Source organism: Opisthocomus hoazin, chromosome 6 (assembly GCF_030867145.1).
Source record: "Opisthocomus hoazin isolate bOpiHoa1 chromosome 6, bOpiHoa1.hap1, whole genome shotgun sequence".
Taxonomy (NCBI): Eukaryota; Metazoa; Chordata; class Aves; order Opisthocomiformes; family Opisthocomidae; genus Opisthocomus; species Opisthocomus hoazin.
The window spans coordinates 6,304,335-6,328,836 of record NC_134419.1 but is presented as its reverse complement, the minus strand read 5'-3'; the positions used below and the strand labels follow the sequence as shown (position 1 = coordinate 6,328,836).

General features: G+C 64.1%; 1 protein-coding gene across 3 annotated transcripts; it reads left to right on the top strand.

Moving 5' to 3' along the window:
- The first annotated feature begins 7,084 nt into the window (after positions 1-7,084).
- Positions 7,085-22,946, top strand: ACOT11 (acyl-CoA thioesterase 11). Of its 3 annotated transcripts, XM_075424437.1 has the most exons (18): positions 7,085-7,179; positions 12,030-12,105; positions 13,526-13,724; positions 15,778-15,847; positions 17,062-17,112; positions 18,603-18,663; positions 18,859-18,960; positions 19,185-19,320; positions 19,585-19,741; positions 20,101-20,220; positions 20,307-20,451; positions 20,882-20,937; positions 21,066-21,132; positions 21,209-21,292; positions 21,403-21,536; positions 21,840-21,971; positions 22,047-22,173; positions 22,277-22,946. In XM_075424437.1, exons 1-18 carry the CDS (start codon positions 7,100-7,102, stop codon positions 22,421-22,423), a joined length of 1,944 nt encoding a protein of 647 aa, XP_075280552.1. In that variant the 5' UTR covers positions 7,085-7,099; the 3' UTR covers positions 22,424-22,946. The 3 variants fall into 3 exon arrangements, with proteins under 3 accessions (XP_075280552.1, XP_075280553.1, XP_075280555.1); XM_075424440.1 differs by lacking the exon at positions 7,085-7,179 and having other exon boundaries at positions 11,890-12,105; XM_075424438.1 differs by lacking the exons at positions 7,085-7,179; positions 17,062-17,112 and having other exon boundaries at positions 11,887-12,105.
- Positions 22,947-24,502: the final 1,556 nt, after the last annotated feature.

Sequence of the window (24,502 nt, the reverse complement as noted above, 5' to 3'; positions counted from 1 at the left end):
GAACTATAGCCCAGCTGTGCCCACGCCACAAGCCAAGGGATGCTTCGTGCCAGGGCCACTGCCCCAATGCCCCCCCCCGCCCCCAAATCTCTTTAGAGAGGGAGACAGGCGTCGCAGTGCCCGTGGTGTGCCCCCCCCCGCCGCCGTCCTCCCACCCCGGGGAGAAACGCGGGAGCCGTCGCAGAGACCCAGCCGAAGCCTCGCCCGTTTGGAGCGCGGAGGCGTGGGCTGCTAACCGCAGGGCCTCGTTAGCTTAATGAATGGATTCCAAAGCTGGGCTTTCAGGCGAGTTTCGGGCGTGCCAGGCTGCGACACGGCATCGGTGTCTCCGAAAAGCCTCGTCTCTTGGTTTCTCAGCGAGATAATAACCAAACCGGGAGAGTCTCATAAAGGAAATCGGCAAAGACAACCACTTTTATATCTGCGCTTAAGTATTTAGGTCAGTATTTTTAGAATAAATAGCCGTGGGTTGGTTCCTATCTTTTCGCTTTCATTTTTCACACTTCATTTTCCCGAATCTGGTGACACCGAAGCAGCCATCGGGTGTTTCAAAGCGCTCGCACCCACCGGCGCGCTGACCTCGCCGGCTCCCGTTTCTCCACCAGCTCCTCTGGCCCCTGCTTCTCCCCCGAGCTCTTTGCACAACGCGGGGCTGAACCCAACCCGCCTCTGCCTCAAATATTTCCCCCCGGAGAGCGGGCGAGGGACGGGAGGGAAGGGCTGCGGGGACGGCGGGGCTCAGCTCTGCGAGGGCGTCGAGCGCTTTGAGCTGGGAAGGGGCTCCACGCGGTGCACGGCCGTGGCCCACGCCGGGTGCGCCTGGCTCCTGCACCCCGCGACGCTGGGAGAGCCCCGGCCGCGAGCTGGGCCGACGTTGCACCCCGCTATTAAAAGCCAAACTGTCTAGAAGAGTCCTTTGGAGCGAGAGCAGCTTTTTAAAGGAAACATTGGCAGTCTCGTTTGGCTGCAACACCGCCCGCTTTGCTGACGGCCTCCAAAATTAGAAGAGGCTCAGGAGCTCGGGATGGATGTCACTGCAGCAGAGCGGGGGGGGAGGAAGGCTCCAGCCCGCTCAGCCTCAGCTGTGCTTCCCCAGAGGTCGGGGTGCTGCTCCACAGCCCACCCGTGCAGCCTTTTTTTTTTTTTGGGGGGGGGGGGGGGAAGATGAGCTCGCCACGGGAATGGAACGCCCGGCCGTGGAAATCCCGGGCACGCACGTGCGGCTGGAAAACGCAGTGATCTCCGCCGCGCGAAACACGCTCCGCGGGAGCGACGGAGACGTGCCCAAGCCTCTTGGTGTCTTAGCTCCTAATAAACACGCCGCGGACGGGGAACGAGCCCTCGGCTTCCCCCAGCGCGGGCGAGCAGGGAGCTCACCCCGGCGGGGCTCCATCCCTGTGAGCTCAGGGGGCTGGGGGGAAGGTGGCACGTCCCTGCCGGTGCCCGGACACCCCCGCATCGCTCCTGGGGGAGTTTATCCTGAAATAACGCCCTCCTCCTCCCCGGCTCGACGGCCGCTTCACCTCCGAGAGTTATTCACAGATAAACTCCATAAATTTGGGGGACAGCCATTTTATCACTCCTGGCAGCTCTGCGCGTTGCCTGCCAGAAGGCGAAGCCAAGGGAGCTGGGGAGGGATGGGAAAGCAGCTCCCGGGAGCGTGGCCAGGGCCGGCTCCGCTCTGGGGCGGCCGGGACCACGGGGCGGCCGTGTCCTGCCTGGCTCCCGCCGCCCGCCCGGGGTTTCTGGGGCTTTGTTCGATGCAGGGAGGCGCGAGAGCAGAAAGCCTCCTCCTCCTCCTCCCCGCCTTGCCTCCGTGGATGATTTATTTCGACACGCGACTCCAGCCTGTTTTGCTGCATCACTCCAGGCGCTTTATTGCCTCTGGCCTGGGCCAGCGACAGCCCCGCACCCAGCCCCGGCTGCCCGGGGGCCGAAGGGACCCCTCAGCCCCCTCAAGCCGCTGGGGCTCGCGATGGTGCCAGAAGGCTGGGGCGGTTAGCTGGCCTCTCCCGACCTCCCCGAGCAGCTCCCCTTCTCCCGGCCCCTTCCCCAAACCGCCGGCCCATCGCTGCCCGCCGGCTCCCACCCGGGGCTGTTTCAGGTGTTCATCGCTGGCGACGATGCCCACGGGGAGCATTCTGCTGGAACACCACCTGTAAAAATAAATAAACTGAAAAAAAAAAACCAACCCCATCCATCCTTCGTTTCGCCCTGCACTCGCGCACGGGTCTGCTCATTAGCAAACGTTCAGCTGCCACGGCCCCACGAGCTCCCGGAGCAGCCGACGAGGGCCACGCAGCCCCTGCCTGGCTGCACTTTGCATTCTGATTTTTCATTTTGACCAAACTACGGATTTTTTTTTTTCACTTCCAGGTCGTCACCAGCCCGGCGTTGCCTTTTCCCATGGGAAAGCCAAACCCTGGGGCGTGACAGCTGCCGGCGGCGAAGATGGGAGAAGGGGTCCCAGCACCACAGGCTCCCCGTACCCCCCTGAAAATAACTCCGCCATTCCACAGCCTTCCCGGAGCGCAAAGCAGCCACGAGAGGGGCCAGATTCGGCGTCGGAAATTTCCAATAAGGCTTTTATTTCCCCCCCCTCCCCAAACCAGCCAGCAGCAAGAAACCCCTCCTTGGCGGGGCGAGATTTTCATGCACTCCGCATGGCTCGCATCCAAATGAACCCAGCGCCGTCCATCCATCCATCCATCCATCTGTCCATCCATCCATCCATCCATCCATCCATCCATCTGTCCGTCCATCCATCCATCCATCCGTCCGTCTGTCCGTCTGTCGTCCGCGGCGGCGGGTGCTGCCACCCGCCTCCCGGCCCCACGGCTGCCCGTTATTTTTCGGAAGGCGCCCGCCTCGCCCACCCAGGGTTCGGGGGTTCCCGTCTCCCCGCGCAGCTCCGCCACCGGTTGGGCTGGGGGGAGGCCAGGGCCCGCTGGCTGCCATGCCGAAGCCATCGCCGCCGCCGTGGCCCCGCGCGGGGCTCGCGGCCGTTCCCTGGCCCCGCCAGCAGAAAGCTCTCTGCGAAGGCAGGCGGCAGCGATCTGCTGGTAGGCGCTGCGTGCGCGTAATTAATTAAATTGCATAATTAATAACATTGCATTATTTATAAAGGGCTGGGGGATGCCCCGGCCGTAAGCAAGGGGTGAGAACCACCCCAGCCCGAAGCCCCACGGGCCCGGGCCCGGGCACGGGCCCGGGTGGGATGCGGTGGGATCCCCCCCCCGCTGGGCTGCCGGGGTGTGCAGGGGGCCGGGCGGGGCCGACCGAGGCCGGGCGGGGCCGTACCGGGACCCCCGCGGCCGCCCCCCCCCCCCCCCCCCCCCCGCCGGCACCGAGCAGCGCGCCGGGGTGGGCGGGGCGCGGAAGGGGCCTCTTGAAACCGCCGCGCGCTGATTGGCGGAGCGCTCGCCCTGCCCCTCCCGCCTCCTTCCCGCGGAGGGGCCCGGGGGTGCCGGAGGGTTCCGTGTGTCCCCCCGCCCCGCGCTCTCCCCCGCCCTCCTCCGGCCCTCGGGCCCCGTCGGCGGGGCGGGAGCGAGCGCCGGAAAGGCCGCGCCTGTGCGCCCGGGCGGGACGCCGAGCGGAGCCGGGCCTGGCCGAACCGAGCCGGGCCGGGCCGAACCGAGCCAAACCGAGCCGAGCCGAAGCGAGCCGAGCCGAGCCGAGCCGAAGCGAGCCGGGCCGGGCCGAGCCGGGCCGAACCGAGCCGAGCCGAGTCGAGCCGGGCCGAACCGAGCCGGGCCGAACCGAGCCGGGCCGGGCCGAGCCGAGCCGGGCCGAACCGAGCCGGGCCGGGCCGGGCCGAGCCGAGCCGGGCCGAACCGAGCCGAGCCGAGCCGAGCCGAGCCGAGCCGGGCCGGGCCGGGCCGAGCCGGGCCGAGCCGAGCCGGGCCGAGCCGAACCGAGCCGGGCCGGGGCGGCCGCGGGCGGGGGAGGGGAACCGGAGCGGGGGCCGCAGCGCGGCCGCTCGGAACAACGGCGCCCCCTGGCGGCGCGCGGCGGAGCGGCCGGCGCCAGTACCCCACAGCTCCCCCCTCCTTGTCCCCGTCCCTTTGTGCCCCCCCCCAAGCTGTCCCTGTCCCCATGGACCCCCCCATGGTCCTTCTCCAGGGAGTCCTGTCCCTCCCCCCCCCCCCCCCCGCTGGTCCCCATCACGGCCAGGTGCTGCGCGGGTGCCCCACGCACCGTGAACGGGGGCTCCCGGCAGAGCCCCGCAACCCCCTCGAAGGGGGGGTCCCCATGTCGCGGTGCTGCTGCCCCGTCCCGCAGCAGGAGGGCGGTTTGGGGCAGAGCACCCCGGGTGCTGCTTTCCACCAGGATCCGACGGGTGAAGAACTAGAGTTCCAGCGACAACCGGACTTGGGCCGCGGCCCCGTTCTCCCAGCGCCAGCCAGCGAGAGATTCGTCCTTCCAAGGAGCCGTGAAACCAAGAGGTCACTTGGGTTTCTTGTTTGTGCTCGGCGGTAATTAATGGTTTAATTAACACTCACAACATCCAATTCCGATTGCGAGCAGCCTCCCCGCCACAAGCCCTCCGGTAACCGGGTGCAGAAAGAGTTAGGGGGGCCGGCTGGAGGCCACCCGTCTGTTCCCGAGCATGGCCAGCAGGTCGAGGGAGGTTCTCCTCCCCCTCTACTCTGCCCTAGTGAGTCCCCATCTGGAGCACTGTGTCCAGTTCTGGGCTCCCCAGTTCAAGAAAGATGAGGAGCTACTGGAGACAGTCCAGCGGAGGGCTATGAGGATGATGAGGGGACTGGAGCATCTCTCCTATGAGGAGAGGCTGAGGGAGCTGGGCTTGTTCGGCCTGAAGAAGAGAAGGCTGAGAGGGGACCTCATAAATGCTTATAAATATCTTAAGGGTGGGTGTCAGGAGGATGGGGCCAGACTCTTTTCAGTGGTGCCCAGCGACAGGACAAGGGGCAATGGGCACAAACTGAAGCAGAGGAAGTTCCATCTGAACATGAGGAAGAACTTCTTCACTCTGAGGGTGACGGAGCCCTGGCATAGGCTGCCCAGGGAGGTTGTGGAGTCTCCTTCTCTGGAGATATTCAAGACCCGCCTGGACAAGGTCCTATGCAGCCTGCTGTAGGTGACCCTGCTTTGGCAGGGGGGTTGGACTAGATGACTCACAGAGGTCCCTTCCAACCCCTACCATGCTGGGAATCTGTGATTCTGTGACTTCATCCCGAGCTGGAAGCTTCTCCTCCTCCTCCTCCTCCCTGTTTCCCGCCCATTTCGCTGTTGGTGTTAATGGCGGGGCGGCTCTTACGGCCGAGGGAAGGAACCGGGCGCCGTCCGCCTGCACTGCGCACAGGCCTCCCTATTTACTCTTAGCGACTCCGCAGTATTTTAACCCCGGTCCCCAAGAAATTTTAGTCGTCCCACGGAGAATCGCTGCTTGCCACCGTTTGCTAATGACGAGTATGAAAGTCAATTAATTCATTTAGCTAATTATCCGCTCTCCGAGCATCACGCACCGAAGAGCTGTAAAAGACGGGCATATGGCGGTGGGTCGGGAGGGAGGAGCCGGCGTGTGCCGGGGCGAAGCGTGCCGGGGAGGGGGCACGGCCACAATTACAGCTTTGTGCTAATTGGGCCTGGAAACCATCAACCCTCTCCCGGCGCCTTTCGTTGGGAGGCTCGAGCGCGGGGTCAAGCGTCCGGAGTATTTCTGGCTGTGCCGCTCCCCCCGGCTCGGGGAGGGGGACGAAGCGCTTTGCCCGCGAGGAGCGAACCTCCCGCCGGTCGTGATGGCTGGGTGCGGAGAGAAGCGGTCCCACGGAGGGAGCGGGAGGTCCCCGACGACGGGGTGAGCTCGGCTTCGCGCCGCGGCGTGCCGAGGGGCCTCTGCGCTGGCGGTGGGGGGATCGGCGGGGGGACGCGTGTCGCAGCCTGGCTCACAGGGCGCCTGGGCTGCTGCGAGCGGGGAGAAAAACCATCCCGCCGAAAAATAACCATAATCTCTGCCCTCCGAAAGGGAAAGTGTAAAGGAAATGGTGGTTTTTTTGGAGTTAATGGCATTTCTGGGTGTGCAAAGTTACCTGTGAGGCTTGGAGGAGGTTGTGGGGTGGGGGAAGTGGAGCAGGCGCTCCCTCCCCGCTCTGAGGAAGCCGATGGAGCATTGGAGAACGCTCCGTGGGGTGAAGGTCCTCAGTCAGAGGCCAGGTCCCTTCTTCCGGAGGGAATCTCCGTCACCGTGCTGGGACAGGTCACCCGCCGCATCAGCCACCGGCGCTCGGCGCCTGCCACAAGTGTTTGCCCCATTCCAGCGCTTCATTATGCTGATTTACTAAAAATATAAGTGAGGCTTTCTCTCCTGTTGAATTTATTGAATTATTTCACCGGCGGAATTTCCAGCAGCAGCGCTTGTGGTGCCCGTGCCTGCGAGGAGCTTTGATCAAGCTCTGGTACGCTGATTACCGAGACTCGCTTATGAAAGTGCGTAAATAAAAGACAAACGGAACAACACCTCCCCGGTAGGCTGGAGGCTTAGCGCGGTGACACGGCGATCTGCATTCTGTTTCCTTGTTATTAATAAAAAAAAAAAAAAGGTTTTTATCACAAGCACTGTTCGAAGGCAGCAGGGCCAGGGAGCAGCTGTGCCGATCGGAGCCGCTCCGGAAAAGTTTGCCGAGGTTTTTCTGGCCGGCGAGCCCAGCGTCGGCACCTGCGGCTCCGCGGAAAACCCAAATATTTTCAGGCAGGTTTGGGTGTTGGGGTGCTGAGCGGGCTGGGGGAGCAGCCGGGTACCCCCGTACCCCTCGCTGGGTGGAGAAGGGGGGTGATGCATGGGGCTGGGGAGGGGACCCAGGACCCGGTCTCGGGGGCTGCTCCCCGAGAGAGACGGAAGGAAGCCGGCAGCGTGCCGGTGCCTCCCGCCGCGGAGCATCGGCCGACGCGCAAGCCTCCGTGGCACCGGCCATTTTCCAGACACGAACCGATCCGCCAAGCGCTACCTTAAGAGAAGTTATGCGTGATTATATTTAAGGAAGCGGGGGGGGGGTGGTATGTGCGCTCGCTGGCCCCGTCCCAGGGCCCCGCGCCAGCCTTGGCCTCGACGCCTGCGCCCGGAGCCGGCCACGCGTGCATGTGTCCGGCCACTTCTCCTCCGAGCCCGCCGTCGCCTCCTCGCCGCTGCCCGCAAATGCTCAGCTTCTTCTGGCTGAGGTGAGGGGACCGGGGAGGGCTGGGGACGATGGGGATGAGGAGGGGGGAACCTTCCCCCCGGGCTGGGTGAGCGGGAGCCAGTGTCCAGCACTGCTGCGGTGGCTTCCGCACCAGAGTGGTGGCTTGTCCCGGCTTCCCTCGGTGCTGGGGGGCTTTGGGGTGGAAGCGCCTCGTGTCCCCCCACTTTGATGCCCTCTTGCCCTTGGGCTTTGCGGCGAGCCTTACTGCGGCTCTACTGCGATGGGGATAGCGGGTGAGAGCCGGGGGGGGGGGGTTGGATTGAATCAGCCTTTTTTGACTTAAAAGGAGGGGGTCAGATATTTGGGAAGCGTGGGCACAGGGCTTCCAGGAATGACAGTGTGGTGGGGAGGGCAGAGGGATGTGCTGGGGATGGCTGCGGCAGCGTGGGTGGCTGGACGGGGCGGGTGGCACGATGCTGTGGTGGTCTCCACCTTGGTGGTCTGCACCGTGGTGGTCACCACGGTCGAGACCACCGTGGTCGAGACCACCAAGGTGGACAACATGGTGGTTCAGTGGTCTCCACTCTGGTGGTCTGCACCATGGTGGTCACCATGGTCGAGACCACCATGGTCAAGACCACCAAGGTGGACAACATGGTGGTGCAGTGGTTTCTGCCCTGGTGGTCTGTACTGTGGTGGTCACCACAGTTGAGACCACAGCGGTCGAGACCACCAAGGTGGACAACATGGTGGTGCAGTGGTTTCTGCCCTGGTGGTCTGCACCATGGTGGTCACCACAGTCGAGACCACTGGGGTTGAGACCACCACGCTGGAGACCACCGCGCCGTCATGGTCTCCACCATGGTAGTCTCCACTGTGGTGGGGTCAACCACGGCGATCTCCACTGTGGTTGTCTCCAACTTGGTGGCCTCAACCGTAGTGGTTTTGACTGTGGTGGTCTTGATGCTATGGCAGTCTCCTCCCCTGGGAAGCCGTGGGCGGCAGGGAAAAGGTGCCCAGGCTGGGCTATGCTCTTGGGTGTCCCCACGCTCATGAATTTTGGCCTGGCGGTGTTTGCAGCTGTAACAAGGTGATGTGTGTCCTCGCTCTACCCCTGGCTTGGAGGCAGCAGTATCAGGGGACTTTTGTCCCCTGGGACGCTCCCTTGAGGGGGGGGACTTTGCCCCCCATGTCAGCAAACTGGTGCCGACCTTCCCGGGAGCTGCAGGGCGCGGCTGGGCAGGGGTATGGATGGGGCTGGGGGCTGTGGGAATGGCCAGGGCTGGGGATGCTTCACCCAGCATTGAAGCAAGCGGTGGAGAGGGTTGCGAGGGGGCTGGAAGGGTCCCCGCCGCGCTCGCCGTGAGTGCAGGCTTCCCATGGGTGGTGGATGGAGAACTGGCAGCCCCTCGCAGCCCCCCGATGCCTTTGGCCCTTGGTTTGCACTTTCCTGGCCCAGCGCCTGGCTTTGCTCCATGAAGCCCTAGGGAAAGCATGACGCGCGGTCCCAAAAATACCCTCACAAGGTGCCCTGGCCTTTCTGCTGGGCTGGCTGCTCTCCCAGGTTCCCACCGAGACCCGGTGATTCAGCCCCCCCCGTCCCAGCAGGGCCACCATCCCCACAGCCCCACGAAGGAGCTGGCACCCCGTACCCCGCACCCGAGCAAGCGCCGCGGGGCTCGTCCTGGGGACCCCGCTCCGACCTGGCTGACGTGGGGTGACGGAGCTGGGCATCGCCGCCACCGCTCCGTGGTGGGGGTCCCGCTGGAGGGGACATCCCTCCTTGCACACAGCCTGCCCGCCCCGTCTCCAGCAGCGCTGGGGCTTGGCTGCTGCTGGCGGTGGGACTGGTGGGCCGGGTCTCGGGGGAAGGGGAGCCCTCGCTGCCCTGCCAAGATGGCAGAATCTCCCAAAGTAGGTCAGGTTCATTTTTTTTAACGCTTGCAGATTTGCTTGTTACCATGGATATCGCTCAATTATACACCAATAATCCCCCATGAGAACTTCGTTGTCGCCGCTTTCCTCCCCACCCCTCTCCCCCGGTTTTTCTTGACGTATTCCCAGGGAGGGGTGGGGGTGCGCCGAGGGGCTGGGGCAGGGATAGGAGACCGGAGCCAGGCGAGGGAAAGCAGGGTTTGGGGTTCGGGAGGAGGCGGTGGGGCGGTGGGAGAGCTCTGGGGGGCAGGTGGGAGCGGCTCGAGGCGTGGGGCTGCCCCACTCTGCCCACAGCCCCCCCACAGCCCGGCGCCTGGGACCCCCATCCCGGCTTCCCCCTCTCCCATCCCTCCATTCTGCTGCTTGGGGGTGGCCAAAGCAAACGCCCCACTTTCAGCAGGCCCAAGGATTTGGGGGAACGACCGCTCTGCTGCATCCCCCACCCGGCATCGGTCCGGGGGCTGCGTGACCTGAGGGGGTTCAGCAGCGGAGGGTCCCCCGGGCCGGTGGTCCCCCGGTGCTTTCCCGAGAGGCCAGCACCCAGCCCGGCAGCAGGGACCACCCCCAGAGCTCGTGGGTGCTTCAGTGCTGCAGGACATCCCCCTGCCGGGGTATGGGAGAGCGGTGGGCGGCCGCGGGGTCTCTGCCCCCCAGTATCTGGGGAGCCGTTGGGGCGTCTCCCCCTCCGCGCCGCCCCCCCGGTTTGCTCTGAGGGCTCCTTGCGCCTTCGGCAGCGCAGGAAGCAAGCGTGGCGGGAGGCAAGAGAAATATTCTGCTGGAAGGGTGGTTTTTATCGAAGGCAAACTTTGGGTTTTTTTGGGGTAGAAGTGGGTCACTCGAGGGGTGACAGAGTAAGAGCAGCATCGCCTGGGTACTGCATCCCGTTGCCATGGTGACCTGAGGGCTGCATCAGTCAACAGCTTTAAAAATGTGACAGTTGAGTGAGGCTGAAGGTTTTAATGAGGACAGACGCTTGCTCGCTTCGTTTCGATAACCGAACACTATAAACACCCACCGGCTGCATGGCTTCGGGTCTCCGGACGCATGGCCGGGGCGCTCCCCTTCCCCGGGCAGACCCTGCACCCCAGGCTGGGAGCTTGGTCTGGAGCTGCCTTGGAAAGAACGGAGGGGGGGGCTGGATGCAAAGCAGATGGCTTGGGTTGTTTCCCCCACCCGCTAACCCAACGCGGGGGACAAGGTGACACGGTCGTGATCAGAGAGCGCAGAGCCAGGAGCAGGTTTGGGTTTCCGAGGTTCAGCCGGAGCCGCGTTCCACCCGGCGTTGGCTGCCGTGGCCGTGGGGTGTGACAGGGTCACCCCTGGCCACCGCCCTGTGCCTGCAATAAAGCGAGCCCGGGGAGCAAACACAGCTTGCTAAAGAGGAGATTAACTCCTGCAGCGGGTGGGTGAGCTGTGAGAGCTCCCAGCCCTCCATGGCAAACACAGAGATGTTGTGGGACTGGGGAAAGCAAAGCCCGGTGCTGCTGAGGCAGGCATTGGGATGGCTTGGGAAGGAGTTGGGAAGGAGTTGAGAAGGCATTGGGAAGGAGTGGGAAGGTGTTGGGAAGGAGTTGGGAAGGTGTTGGGAAGGTGTTGGGAAGGAGTCAGAAAGGCGTTGGGAAGGCATTGGGAAGGCATTGGGGAGGCGTTGGGGAAGGCGGGAAGGCATTGGGAAGGAGTTGGGAAGGTGTTGGGAAGGAGTTGGGAAGGAGTTGGGAAGGTGTTGGGAAGGAGTTGGGAAAGTGTTGGGAAGGAGTTGGGAAGCAGTTGAGAAGGTGTTGAGAAGGAGTTGGGAAGGCATTGGGAAGGTGTTGGGAAGCAGCTGGGAAGATGTTGGGAAGGAGTTGGGAAGGCATTGGGAAGGCATTGGAAAGGTGTTGGGAAGGTGTTGGGAAAGCATTGGGAAGCAGTTGGGAAGGTGTTGGGAAGGCATTGGGAAGGTGTTGGGAAGGCATTGGGAAGGTGTTGGGGAGGCATTGGGAAGGAGTTGGGAAGGTGTTGGGAAGGAGTTGGGAAGGAGTTGGGAAGGTGTTGGGAAGGCATTGGGAAGGAGTTGGGAAGGTGTTGGGAAGGCGTTGGGAAGGTGTTGGGAAGGCATTGGGAAGGCATTGGGAAGGTGTTGGGAAGGCTCTGCGGTGCTGCTTGCGTGCCCTGGTGCTCTGAGCACCCTCGTATCACTGCCATCGGTGCGCGCCGTGCCGTGCCTCAACACCAGCTCCCGCGAAGGGCTGATGGAGTGGGAGGCAAATCTGCAGCTTCCACTTTTTTGACCCCCTGCCGAAATGGGTCGGTCCCGCGCCGTGAGGAGGGAGCTGCCGCCTCCAGACCCCCGTGCCACCGCTGCGACCAGCCGGGACCCGCTCGCAGTGCGAGTGGCCAGGGGGCCTGCGGGCACCCAAGGGCACCTGATGCCCTTGGGGGATGCCGGGGCGTCGCAGGCAGAGGGGCCGGTGCAGGGTGCAGAGGCGTTGCCGGTGACGGCTGCTTCCCATTTGCTGTCCCCGGTACCACCCGTGCGCAGCGTGAGTCCTGCCCGCCGCCAAAAATGCGTTCCCAGCTGTCTTGTGACCATGGCAGTGTCACCTCGCTGGCCGGGGGAGCATCGAGACACGGCCCTCTGTCACATGTAGTGACATGGAAAGTATTGACACAGCGTCACCGGCCGAGGGATGGGTCACCGCGCCGCCCCGCGACCAGGGCTCCATCCTGCACCCCAAAATAGCTGGGAGTGAGCACCGGACCTGACCCCCCGAGGAATGGCAGGCGCCGGGTGCCGGTGGCGTGGGGAGGGACGTCAGCGAGGGGCACGGGGGCAGGGTGTGACAACTGGATGCGCAGGCGGCTGCGGCAGACGGCGGCTCCGCGGCACCCGACACACACGGCCGGGAGACGGTTGCGGGCACCCTCCACCCTGACCGGGGCTGCCATAACCACAGCCACTCTTCTGCTTTCCAGGTGTCTCTTAAAAATGGTGAAGGAGAGTATTGTAGCCCCTGAAGAGATCTTGAGCTTCTGCTGCAATGGCCTCCAGGTACCCCCCGTGCCGTGCAGCTAACCCCAGGGCTCCCCGTTGTGCCGGTGCCTACTAACCACGGCCGCGCCGGGAGCTGCTCCCAGCCCGGCACCGGCTCCCCGTCAGCGTCCCCGTCCTCCCGCTGGCTGCCGCCAGGTCACGGCTCTTCCTGCCCAGCGCTGCTTTTTTCCCTAAAATTTAGAAAAGGGAAAATGACCGGCAGGAGCTGCGGCCGGGCCGGCTGCTCGCCTTGCGGCCGGCGGCTTTGGAGCTCCGCGCGTTGCTGGCTCGCACCCCGGAGCCTGCCGGCTTCCCGAAATAGCTCCGCAGAGCTTGTCCGGGCGCCTCGGCACGCTGGCGAGCAGCCCGGGAGGCTCGCAAAGGGGCTCGGAGCCCGCTGGAGGGGCGGCGACGGCCGGGGGTCCGTCTCACCGCGGGGGGGGGGCCCTTTGCCATGGGCTCTGCTCGCCACGTTCGGCTACGCCGAGGTTGGTGCCGTTCCTGGGATGTGGTGCACCAGTAGCTATGGAAACAGAGGGTAGACCCGCTGGAGGAATGCGCTGCTCCGAGAGGCGGTGAGGCAGTCGGGAAAGCGGAGTTTTCAGCATAAACCCGGCTTTAAAAGAAGCTGGGCAAACCGAGGGGCGCAGACGCAGCTGCAGCGGGGCCCTCGCAACAAGTGCTGCGAGCAGGAGCAGAAAGCGGAAGGAAGGGCTGTGACGAAGCCCAGACGGCTCCTCGTGTCTCCTCCATTACTCACCGGGCTGACCGAGTTCACCCCTTGTGTAACACGGCTCACTTGACATCGAATCAGCTATATTTTTTTTTTCCCCGGCACGGTCGCAACAACACCCTCCCTCTCCCAACCGCCTCCCGCCGCGGCGGCGGGCAGGAGCGGCTCCGTGCCCGGCAGAAGCCCGTGAGGAACAGAGCCGACTGCGCCAACAACCCCAAGCCGAGGGTGCTTCCCCCTCCCCTGCTTGGACCTGCCAGGAAAAACGCTTTCGGCATTTCCTTCGGCAGCGCGGGTGTTGGCGGAGGGTGTGGAGCATCGCTGCCCTGGGAGGGCAAAACCAGGCTTTGCCGCGGCACGCTGGAAATGGAGCCGTCAGGGCTGCAAAACTCCTTCCCCGAGAACTGGCTGACTTTGGGAGGGGGGTTCGCACGGTTTTTGGGAGACAGCAGCAAGGCTGGGTGATAAACGTCCTGGAAACCTGCAGCCGTCACCCACGGAACTCTTTTTACAGGGATTTGTTTTTTCATTTTGAGTCCGGGCATCAGGTCTTTGGCAAGGGCTGGCTGGGTTTCGGTGGTGCCCGGGGCCGGGCAGGGCTGGGGGGGTCTCGCGGGCTCTGCACGGGGAGGGGGGCTGCGTGGGTCACCGTGTTCTCAGGGGATTTTCCTCCCGTTTGGGTAAACGGAGCTCTCATCCCCGCAGGGCTCGACCTCTCCGCCGCGCGCCCGGGATCCAGGGGAGCGGGAGGAGGTGCCAGGGGCCATGGCGAGCCCCTCGCCCACCCGCAACCCCACCGAGGTGCAGATGAGCCAGCTGGTGCTGCCCTGCCACACCAACCACCGCGGCGAGCTCAGCGCCGGCCAGCTGCTCAAGTGGATCGACACGGCCGCCTGCCTCTCCGGTAAGCCGTCCTCTCCCGCCGCAGCCATCGTCCTGCCGGGCCGGGAGCCGGCTCGCGGGCGACGTGTCCCATGGTCCAGTCCCTCGGAGCTGACGCCAGCCGGGGACCCGCGTCGTGCTGGTTTGCTGAGTAAGCAGAGAGCAAACCGGAGCGGGATGGGAGAGGGAGGAGAAGACGTGTGCTGCGGCACGCGCGCTCGCTCGGGGGCAGATCGGAATCGACGCCTGCTCTGTCCCAGACGCTGCCCTTCTCCTTGCCCGGGGTGCGGGGCACGGCGAGGCCCGGCTGGTGACGTCCCCAGAGCTCTGCTGGATGGGGACCCACGGCCATGGGTCACGGTGGGGGGGCTGACCCTGGCTGGACGCCGGGTGCCCACCGAAGCGGCTCTGTCCCTCCCTCAGCGGGACAGGGGGAGCAAACATCACGCAAGGCTCCTGGGTGGAGAGAAGGGCAGGGAGGGATCACTCACCGGTTACTGTCACCGGCAGAACAGGCTCGGCTTGGGGGAATTAGTTTAATTTATCACCAATCAGATTGGAGTAGGATAACGAGAAATAAAACCAAATCTTAAAAACCCCTTCCCCCCACCCCTCCCTTCTGCCCAGGCTCAGCTTCACCCCCATATTCTCTGCCTCCTCCCCCCGAGCGGCGCACGGGGACGGGGGACGGGGGCTGCGGCCAGTTCACCGCGTTGTCTCTGCCGCTCCTTCCCCCTCACTCTCTACCCTGGCTCCAGCGTGGGGTCCTTCCCATGGGCTGCCGTTATTCATGAACTGCCCCAGCGTGGGGTCCCTCCTGCGGGGTGCAGCCCCTCAGAACAGGCTGCTCCACTCTGGGTCCCCCACGGGATCACAAGTCCTGCCAGGAGCCTGCTCCACCGTGGGCTCCTCTCCCCACAGAGCCACAGGTCCTGCCAGGAGCCTGCTCCAACACGGGGCTCCCCATGGGGTCACAACCTCCTTTGGGCATCCCCCTGCTCTGCTGTGGGGTCTTCCACAGGGTGCAGGTGGGGATCTGCTCCTCTGTGGGCCTCCATGGCTGCAGGGGACAGCCTGCCTCACCATGGGCTGCTCCATGGGCTGCAGGGGAATCTGCTCCAGCGTCTGGAGCACGTCCTGCCCTCCTTCTGCACCCCCCATGCAGTCTGCAGAGGTGTTGCTCTCACATCATCTCACTCCTCTACCCTGCTGCAATTTGTGCAGGGTTGGTTTTTTTTTCATAGATTCATCCATAGAAAGCTTTGGGTTGGAAGGGACCTTATAGATCACCCAGTTCCAACCCCCTGCCATGGGCAGGGACACCTTCCACCAGCCCAGGTTGCCCAGAGCTCCATCCAACCTGGCCTTGCACACTGCCAGGGAGGGGGCAGCCACAGCTTCTCTGGGCAACCTGGGCCAGTGTTTCACCACCCTCATGGTGAAGAATTTCTTCCTTGTGTCTAACCTCAGTCTCCCCTCTGTCAGTTTAAAGCCATCACGCCTTGTCCTGTCACTCCATGCCCTTGTCACAGCCCCTCTCCAGCTCTCGTGTAGGACCCTCCAGGCACTGGCAGCTGCTGTAAGGTCTCCCCGTTTTGACTATGTTATCCCAGAGGTGCTACCACCGTAACCTTGGCCAGCAGCGGGTGCCTCATGGAGCCGCTGGCATCGGCTCTGTCGGACACGGGGGAAGCTTCCAGCAGCTTCTCGCAGACACCACCCCTGCGGTCCCCCCGCTACCGACACCCGGCCACCCAAACCCCGTACCGTCTCCAAGCGCGGGGAAAGGGGAGCAGGCGCCGTAGTGTGGTTTGGTGAGGTCCGAGCACGAGGTTCCCAGAGTCCCAAGGGAAAGCCGGAACGACAAGACGGCTTTGAAATACTCGCTGCGTGCGGGGAGATGGTATCGGCTGCCCGTGCGTCCCCGCAGCGGCTGGACGCACCGAGGGCAGGCAAACGACGGGGCAGCGCGCCTCCTCGTAACCGCGCACCCTCCAAACCCCCCGAGCACCCGCAAACCCTCGCCGCTGCGGGGCGGAGGAACCTGCCTGACGGGGCTTGTTTTTCCTTCGCAGCCGAGAGACACGCCGGCTGCCCGTGCGTCACGGCCTCCATGGACGATATCTATTTTGAGCACACCATTAGGTAAATCCCAGCGGGGCAGGTGCAACCAGGGGGGTTTTCCCGGTCTGCTGGGTGCGACGCGGGCGGTGGGGCTGGAGCCGGGGCAGGGAGCAGTGGGTGTGGGAGGGGAGGAGACGTGGCGGAGATGCCAGTCTCACGGGGCAGCCAGGGGTTGAGGGTCCGGCTCTCTGCGCTGATTTATCCGCTGTCTGGTGGCCTGGGGAGCTCCTGCTGGGATGGATTCCCGGTATTCCCCCTGACCCCAGCTCCTCCCTGGCTTGGTTCAAGAAACGGCTCCGACTTGGTGCTCTGCAAAGCTCCAATCTCGCGAATCGGCCGGGCAGGGAGCAGGACCTCCCTGCACATGGCCCCGTGAGATGCACCAGGCTGAGCTCTGCCGGGCCAAAACCCCCTCCCAATCCTGCCCCGGCGTCCCCTCGGTCACTGCCCCCGCAGAGGTGCCCACCCGGACGCACAGCCCCGGACGGCCGCGTTGCGGGGGACTGGTAGAGGGGATGCGGGCACCCAGGGCTGGCGCGGGGGTCCCAGGCTGGGTTGTTTGGTTCTGAGAAGTCCGACTCACTCTTGGGTTTCACCGTCGTCTCCAGGAAAAGTCCAGCTCCCCCTTCCTCCATGTCCCACCAGACGCCGCGGTGCTGGTGGCAGAGGCTGGGGTCCCCATCGGGTGGCACGTCGGGGTCGACGCTGCGCCCGCTCCCGAGCTTCACATCGAACCCCGCGAGGCATTCGCCCCGCCGCGGGGGTGAGCGGGGCACGGCTCCCAGGGGCCGGGGGGTTCGTGCTGCTCCCGGCTCGTGCTGTTTGCCATCCCCTCTCCCCCCAGCCCGGCTCTTTGTGCTTTCTGCCACCCTCCTGCCGAGAGGAAGAGACCCCCTCGGGAAGTGCTGGGGGTGGCGGGGGGCACCGAGGAGCCCCCAGAGCATCACTGACTTAAAAACTCACTGTCTGGGCATCGGATGCTCCCCGTCCCTCAGCCCCGCTGCGTGGAAGCGCAGCCTCCCTGGAGGATTTCACGTAGGTTCACGTGGCCTTTATGGCACCCACTTGTGCCATTTGATAAGGAGAGAGGAGATAAAATATTTTGGGGGCTGTAACGTAGACAGCCAGGGCTTGCCCTTGCCCTTGCCCGCCCCTCGCTGCAAACCCAGCCGGAGCGTCTGCTTCCATCGCCTCTAACCCTCTCCCTCCATCTTGCTTTTTTCTCTCTGCCCCAGCCAGCCGTGCGTAAACCCTCCTGGGCAGCGGGACGGGAGGAGCGGTGTCCGGTACGGAGGTTTGCAGCCCTAACGCAGCGCTGCCGCGAGTCGGGAGCGTTAACCCCACTGACGCGGCGCGGCTGCTCGCCTAACCCCGCTAACGTTTCGGCATGCCCAGGCTCAGGGTCCGTGCCGGGGGACGGCCGGAGGCACCGTCCCAGCCTCCCGCCGCGCCTGCTCCAGCCAGAGCCAACGTGCGAAGCGCGTCGAGTCGCTGAGATAGTTACGGTCGTTTGAAGCCAGAAGCCGTGCATGGGGGGCAAGGGGGAAGGTGCAGCGCTGAAGCACGCGCTGACTCTTCCTCGCTTCTGGTTTTGAGCCCTCTGCGGTGCAAACCTGTGCTGGTGGTCCCAGGGTTCGTTTTTCCATGGAGTTTCACAGAATCACAGAATCCCAGCATGGCAGGGGTTGGAAGGGACCTCTGTGGGTCATCTAGTCCAACCCCCCTGCCAAAGCAGGGTCACCCAGAGCAGGCTGCACAGGACCTTGTCCAGGCGGGTCTTGAATATCTCCAGAGAAGGAGACTCCACAACCTCCCTGGGCAGCCTGTTCCAGTGCTCTGTCACCCTCAGAGGGAAGAAGTTCTTCCTCATGTTCAGATGGAACTTCCTGTGCTTCAGTTTATGCCCATTGCCCCTTGTCCTGTCGCTGGGCACTACTGAAAAGAGTCTGGCCCCATCCTCCTGACACCCACCCTTCAGATATTTCCTAGCACTGGCCTTTTTTAGGGGATGAGGAATACTCCTGATTGAATAATACATTTGTTAAAGACTCTCTTTGCTGGTGATATCGCCAGTAAGCTGCATTTACTCATTTTGGTCGTCACCAGCCTGGGGTAGGTTAGGCTGCAGAGCTGAAGCTGTCTGTGTGTTTACTCTGAAGCCTACTGAAGGCGCAGAGGAGAGCTCCTGGACTCTGCAAGCAGCAGTTTGCTGCCAGCAGATGCTTCGTGTGAGAGACGGTGCAAAATGCCCCTGGCTGGATCCCACCTCCTCCCACCTCCCAGTATCCCAAGGTGTCTCTTGCTGGGAGGCCCTGGAGAGGAGGAGTGAGGGGAGCAGTCAAGGTGCCTGCAGCTTCGGGGCTGCCCAAGGCCCGTGGGGAGCCCCATGGATGCTGCCGTCGCGCAGGACAGTGCGTGCGAGGCTGGAGGAGCCGTTTGCTCTGGCAGGAGCCTGCATGCCTGCATGGCCGGGGGTGCCAAGCGAGCCCCGGGCACCTCGGCAGCCCTCCGGTGTCCCGGCAGCACCCCGGACCCGGGGACCTGTTGGCACGCGGATGCTTGGGGTGATGTCTTGCCGCCAGGCTGGAGACCCGTGGGCTCCCACGGCTGGGGGGAAGCTGTCCCCACGTCCTGCCAGCCATCCTGGCATGTCCCCGCCGTCCCGGGCAGCCATGGCGGGCGGTGAGCCGCGACGCTGTGGCACCTTGGTGTGGAGCCGCTCGGCCGTCGTCCCCCGGTAACCCCCCGCACGCTTTCTCCTCTTTCTGTTTTTCAGCGTTGGGCACGTTGTCAACATCAAAGCCAAAGTGAACCGAGCCTTCAACTCCAGCATGGAGGTCGGTGTGCCACCCCCCTGCCTTCCCCCCCCAGCCCCGCCAGCCACGCACGCCCGCTCGCCGCAGCCAAACACCCAAACCCTCCCGCGGCTCCCAGCTTCGATCCCCTCCTGCTGGGTCTTGGCCCGGGGGTCCTTGGCGGGACGCGGGTCCCCGGGGAGCAGAGCCGGCTCTCAGCGGTGCCCCCTCTCCCAGGTGGGCATCCAGGTGAGCTACGAGGACCTGCGCAGCGGGAAGCACCGCAGCATCTGCAAGGCGTATGCCACCTTCGTGGCACAGGGACCCTCCGGCAGCAAGGTGAGCGGCCCCTGGCTGGGCTGGGTCTGGCCATCCACCACGGCTTCGTGGCTCTCCACACACGGCCGGGTCGGTGGTCCCTTACCCGCCCCGTCTGTGGGGTGCACGGCAGGGTGCTGGGCTCTCGGCCCTGCTCGGGGCACGCTGCTGCAGGGTGGGCAGGGATGGCTCCTCAGCATCGGTGCCCACCTGCGGGACTCACCCTGCCCGCGCCCGCTTCGCAGGTGAAGCTGCGGCCGCTGACCCCGCAGACGGAGGAGGAGAAGATAGAGCACAGCATCGCCGCCGAGCGCCGACGCATGCGCCTGGTCCACAAGGACACCCTCAAGGACCTCCTCACCCGCAGCCCCCGTGAAACCGGTACCGTCTCCTGCGGGCTGGGCTTCCATCCCCAAAACAGCCCCACCGGTGACACCCTCCTTCCCTGGCGGGCTGCTGGCAGGGAGGGTGGTGGTTGCCATGGAGGGGGGTCAGCCCCACCGCCCCACACCCCCAAGCTGGGAGGTGCAGGAGGGTTGGTGCCAGGGGGGTGGCTGTGGGGAGGGGAGCTGAGGGCTGGCAGGACGCCAGCAGCGGGGTGTCCCACCACCCGGCTCGCTGAGCCCCATCCTCCCGCCATGCCAGAACTGGAGACGCGGGACGGCAGCGTGGCAGTGCCGGCAGAGAAGACACGGGTGGAGAGCGTGGAGCTGGTGCTGCCCCCGCACGCCAACCATCAGGGCAACACCTTTGGTGGGCAAATCATGGCCTGGATGGAGAACGTGGCCACCATTGCAGCCAGGTGACCCGACGGGGATTCGGGGCTGGGGGGGGGGCATGGCGTGCCTGGAGGGGACACACGGCCGGAGCAGTGTCCAGCCGGGTCGGGCCACAGCTGGGTTGTAGGGACCCTCCAAAGGTCCCCGGCACATCCACCCCGGGTGATGCTGTACAGGGAGTCCCACGGGAGCACGGTGCTCGAGGAGCCCGGGGAGGGGTTCGCACTCGTCACGCTGCTTCTTGTCCCTTCTCATGGCTGGTTTTGGCAGTTGAAAGCCAGAGGTGACTTTTTTGGGGGTCTTCTCAGCTCTGGTGGGGGCAGGGAGGGTGCTTGGGGCTGTCGGGGTGCTGCGGCCTGGGGGTGACCCCTGCCCTCCGCAGCCGGCTGTGCCATGCCCACCCCACGCTGAGGACCATCGAGATGTTCCACTTTCGGGGACCGTCGCAAGTCGGGGACCGCCTGGTGCTCAAAGCCATCGTCAACAACGCCTTCAAGAACAGGTGGGTGCTGGCGGGCGGGGGGTCCCCATCCCACCCTCTGGCAGCTCTCCGCGTCCTCACCCCTTCTCCTCCACCTCTCCCCCCAGCATGGAGGTGGGGGTCTGCGCCGAGGCGTACGGCCAGGAGATGTCCATCAGCCGAAGGCACATCAACAGCGCCTTCATGACCTTCGTGGTGCTGGACGAGGAGGGCCAGACCTGCACCTTGCCGATGGTGGCACCCGAGCCGGGGGTAAGGACGGGACAGGCCGGGCTGTCTTCTCCTCGCCGCGGTGGCCTGGGACCCCCAGGAATCCTGCTTGGCCCTGGAAGGCAAAACAAAAGCCATCTTATGATGATGGCAATCAAATTGCTCGATAGCGAGTGAATTAAACTGACTGCTCCCTATAACTAATAACAAAAGAAACCACTTGCCCGTGCAGAGATGGAGATGTATTGGCCATGCAAGGCTTAATGTAATATTGCCTGCAAGTTTGAGCTCATCTTCTCTGTAATTTAGGGGAAAGAATGCAAACCTCCTGGGTTGTTTCCGCCTTTCAAAGTGCCCTGATCCACAGTTCGCTCGGATCCCAATATTGAAGAAATTTTGACCACTCCCCAAAAGATATCTTTTCCCCCCCTTCCTTTTCCTGTTAACCTCATGTGCTTTTCCCATTTCTCAGGAAGGAGAGAGGAGGTACAGAGAAGCCAGCGCCAGGAAAAAAATTCGGCTGGACCGGTGAGTGGAGAAAGCAAGCGGGACGCAGAGATGGAGGAGGGAGGAGAGGGGGGCTCGGCACTGGACTACGGGGACAGTCTGTGGGTGCTTTGTGTCCCACCATAAGGGAAATCCTTCCTTTCCCGCAGAAAATACGTCGTCTCCTGCAAACAGACCGAGGTGCCGCTCTCTGTGCCCTGGGACCAAAGCAACAAGGTGGGTGCTGCCCCGCGGGGGTGGTCGCCGCCTCCGGCCCCCCCTTCCTGCCCCTGACGTGCTGCCCCTGCCCCAGGTTTATCTGAGCTACAACAACGTCTCTGCGCTGAAGACGCTGGTGGCCAAAGCGAACTGGGCACTCGCCAGGGAGCAGGAGAAGGTGCCCAACCCTGCCCCGTCCCCCCGAGCTGCCTCTCGCCCCCAGAGCGTTGCAACCCGGGGCTCGGCGGTGGCCGAGCGCGTCCCAGCCTGTGCCCTGCGCTCCCCCAGGTGCGGATGTACACGCTGGAGGAGGACAAGTTCCTCTCCTTCCGCATCGAGATGTCGGTCCTCATCGCCGCCGGGCGAGCCTTCTCGCTGCTCTCCGACCTGCGGCGCCGGCCGGAGTGGGACAGCCACTACGCGTGAGTGCTGCGGGGCTCCCCGGGGGCACCCGGCCCTTCCCAAACCCGCGACCTTCAACGTAAGGATGGAGAACGTCCCTTTGGGCTTTCCTGGGAGTCAGTGTTGCCCCGGAGCCGTGATAGCTCCTAGAGAGCTCCAAGAGCCCCTCTCCCAGCTCCGCCTGGGCTGGTGGCTGCGCTCTGCTGCAGAAAACATCGATTTTGGGTCCTCCAGAATATTTTGGGTGTGGTGGTGGGCTGTAAATATGTAAGCCCCGGGGCTTGGGAGTCACAGTCTCTGACCAGTCCCACCCTGCCTCGCAGGAGCGCCGAGCTGGTCCAGCAAGTTGACGACGACGACATGATCTACCACGTGGTGAGCCAGACGGTCAGCTGTGAGAACAAGCCGCAGGACTTCGTCATCCTGGCATCCCGACGGAAACCCTGTAGCAAGGGGTAACGTCCCCGTCCCCGACCCCCTGCTCCCCGCCGTCGGGGCTGCGGCGGCTCACCGGGCTCTCTCGTCCCCAGGGACCCCTACGTGGTGGCCTTTCGGTCGGTGACGCTGCCCACCCACCCCGCCAGCGCCAGCTTCACACGGGGGGAGACGCTGTGCTCGGGCTTCTGCATTTGGCCGGAGTCGGAGGAGACGAGCAAGGTGGGATGCTGCGGCCGTGCCGTGGGGCTGTGCCGCCCGCACCCCATCCGGGAGGCTCCCCCATCCCCATGCACCCCTGCTAACCATCTCCTGTGCCACACAGGTGGCTTACTACAACCAGGCTACGCCAGGGTACCTCAACTATGTCACCACCAACGTGGCGGGACTGTCCTCCAACTTCTGCGCCACCTTCAAAGCCTGCGAGCAGTTCCTGCTGAAGAACAAGGAGGAGCTGATCGTGCGGCTGTAGGACCTCCAGAACCGCAGCGAGCCTGCCGATGGACGGATGGACAAGGGGCCACCTCGGCGACAGAAGGGGACACGGGATGGTGGCACCCGCCCCCAAGGGACTTTGGCCCGAGGGAGGTCCCAGGGGCCGGGGTGGAGGGGGATCACTCCACCGCCTCGCTCTTTGCACTGACACATCGTGCCTTTTCCTCTTCCTTTTTTGTTTTTGTTTTTTTTTTTTTTAATTTAGAAATTTTATAAGCTGATGTACAGGACTTGGTTTTCTAGTTCACATAACGCTACATGAATCTTCCTACGATCCAAAGTCTTCCTAAAATAGATTTTTCCGGGTTTTTTTTTTTTTTTACTGTTTATTTATGGGGGAAACTGGTTCCCCTCTGGGCAGCGAAGGGGGAGGGGGGCAGTGATGCGGGGACGGTGCCGTACCCCGCTCGTCGCATCCCGCTCCCCGGCAGGGCTGCGCTCCCGCCCCGCGGGGCCGTGGAAGGAGTGACAACAGAAGTGCATTAAAAGGAAAAAATAAATCTCTGTGCTCGGGGTGAGTGTCTGCCCCGGGGGTTCACCGGCGAGCGCGGGGCGGGGGGTCCCACAGCCGCAGCACGCCCCGGGCAGGGGTCGCGTCCCCCGGGCGAGGAGGGGGATGGGCTGCGCAGGGTCACCCCCCCAAGAGCTGCTGCTGGGGGGCTCAGGCGGACGCGGGGGGTCCTGCGAGGCCGGGCTGCATGCTGTGGGCAGGGGGTGTCAGCCGTTCGCGGGGGCTTTGGGGGACTGCCCGGAGGCGTTGCCACGTCGGCAGGGGCAGACCCGGGGGGCTGCACCTCGTCCCCATCCGTCAGGTGCACCAACACCTCGAGTGTGACCCCCAAACTGCCCAGGGGCACTGCAACAGCAAAAAACCACAGCCACGCTTTGCTTCCCTAAGTATGTGCAGGGCTGCTGAGGACATGGAGCAGTGGCAGGGAGCTGCCGGAGCCCAGAGCCTCAAAGGCTTCATTTGAACCACAGCGTCACAGAATCCCAGCATGGCAGGGGTTGGAAGGGACCTCTGTGGGTCATCCAGTCCAACCCTCCTGCCGAAGCAGGGTCACCTACAGCAGGCTGCCCGTTGCCCCTTGTCCTGTTGCTGGGCACCACTGGAAAGAGTCTGGCCCTGTCCTCCTGACACCCACCCTGCAGATATTTAAAAGCATTTCTAAGGTCCCCTCTCAGCCTTCTCTTCTTCAGGCTGAACAAGCCCAGCTCCCTCAGCCTTTCCTCGCAGGAGAGATGCTCCAGTCCCCTCATCATCCCCGTAGCCCTCCGCTGGACTCTCTCCAGTAGCTCCTCATCTTTCTTGAACTGGGGAGCCCAGAACTGGACGCAGCCCTGCAGATGGGGCCTCACCAGGGCAGAGTTGAGGGGGAGGAGAACCTCCCTCGACCTGCTGCCACGCTCCTCCTAATGCACCCCAGGATCCCACTGCCCTTCTTGGCAGCCAGGGCACACTGCTGGCTCATGGTCAACCTGTCATCCACCAGCACACCCAGGTCCCTCTCCACAGAGCTGCTCTCCAGCAGGTCCGCCCCAAGCCTGTACTGGTGCATGGGGTTGTTCCTCCCCAGGTGCAGGACCCTTGAAGGCTGTCTCTAATTGCCCCGAGCGCTAACGACCCGAGTACCTCCAGGGTTGCCTCCCCCCCAGTTCCTCTGAGGTCCCCAGCAGCAGAGGATGGGGTTAGGACCACAGCAAAGACCTCGCCGCCAGCCTGCCTCTCCGCTGGATGCTCCGGGAAAGCCACCCCAGCGCAGGGTGGGTGACAGTGGCAGTGCTACCCACCCGTCCCGCCCCAGGGGACCTCTGCCCTCGGCCGCAGGCTGGCTGGGAGCCCCCTCCCAGGCTTTCCCGGCTGACAGAGCCGGAGGCTGGCTGATGGCGTTGAGGATTGTGAAAGGCTTGCTGCCTGCTGGGAAGGGATGAACCCCTTGGGCACGGCGGGATTTTAACCCCCCCCCCAGCAAGGCTTTTGCAGAGCTTAACCCTGAGCAAGCAGCAGCACTGCCGAGATCAGGCTGTGGGGTACCAGAAGCGAGCACGGGGTCTT

Coding starts and splice junctions, on each gene's coding strand:
- ACOT11 (XM_075424440.1), top strand. CDS start 11,905: ATGCGCAGGCGGCTGCGGCAGACGGCGGCTCCGCGGCACCCGACACAC. Junction 15,848..17,061: donor TATTTTGAGCACACCATTAG/GTAAATCCCAGC, acceptor TCTCTGCCCCAG/CCAGCCGTGCGTAAACCCTC. Junction 21,133..21,208: donor CCTGGGACCAAAGCAACAAG/GTGGGTGCTGCC, acceptor CCCCTGCCCCAG/GTTTATCTGAGCTACAACAA.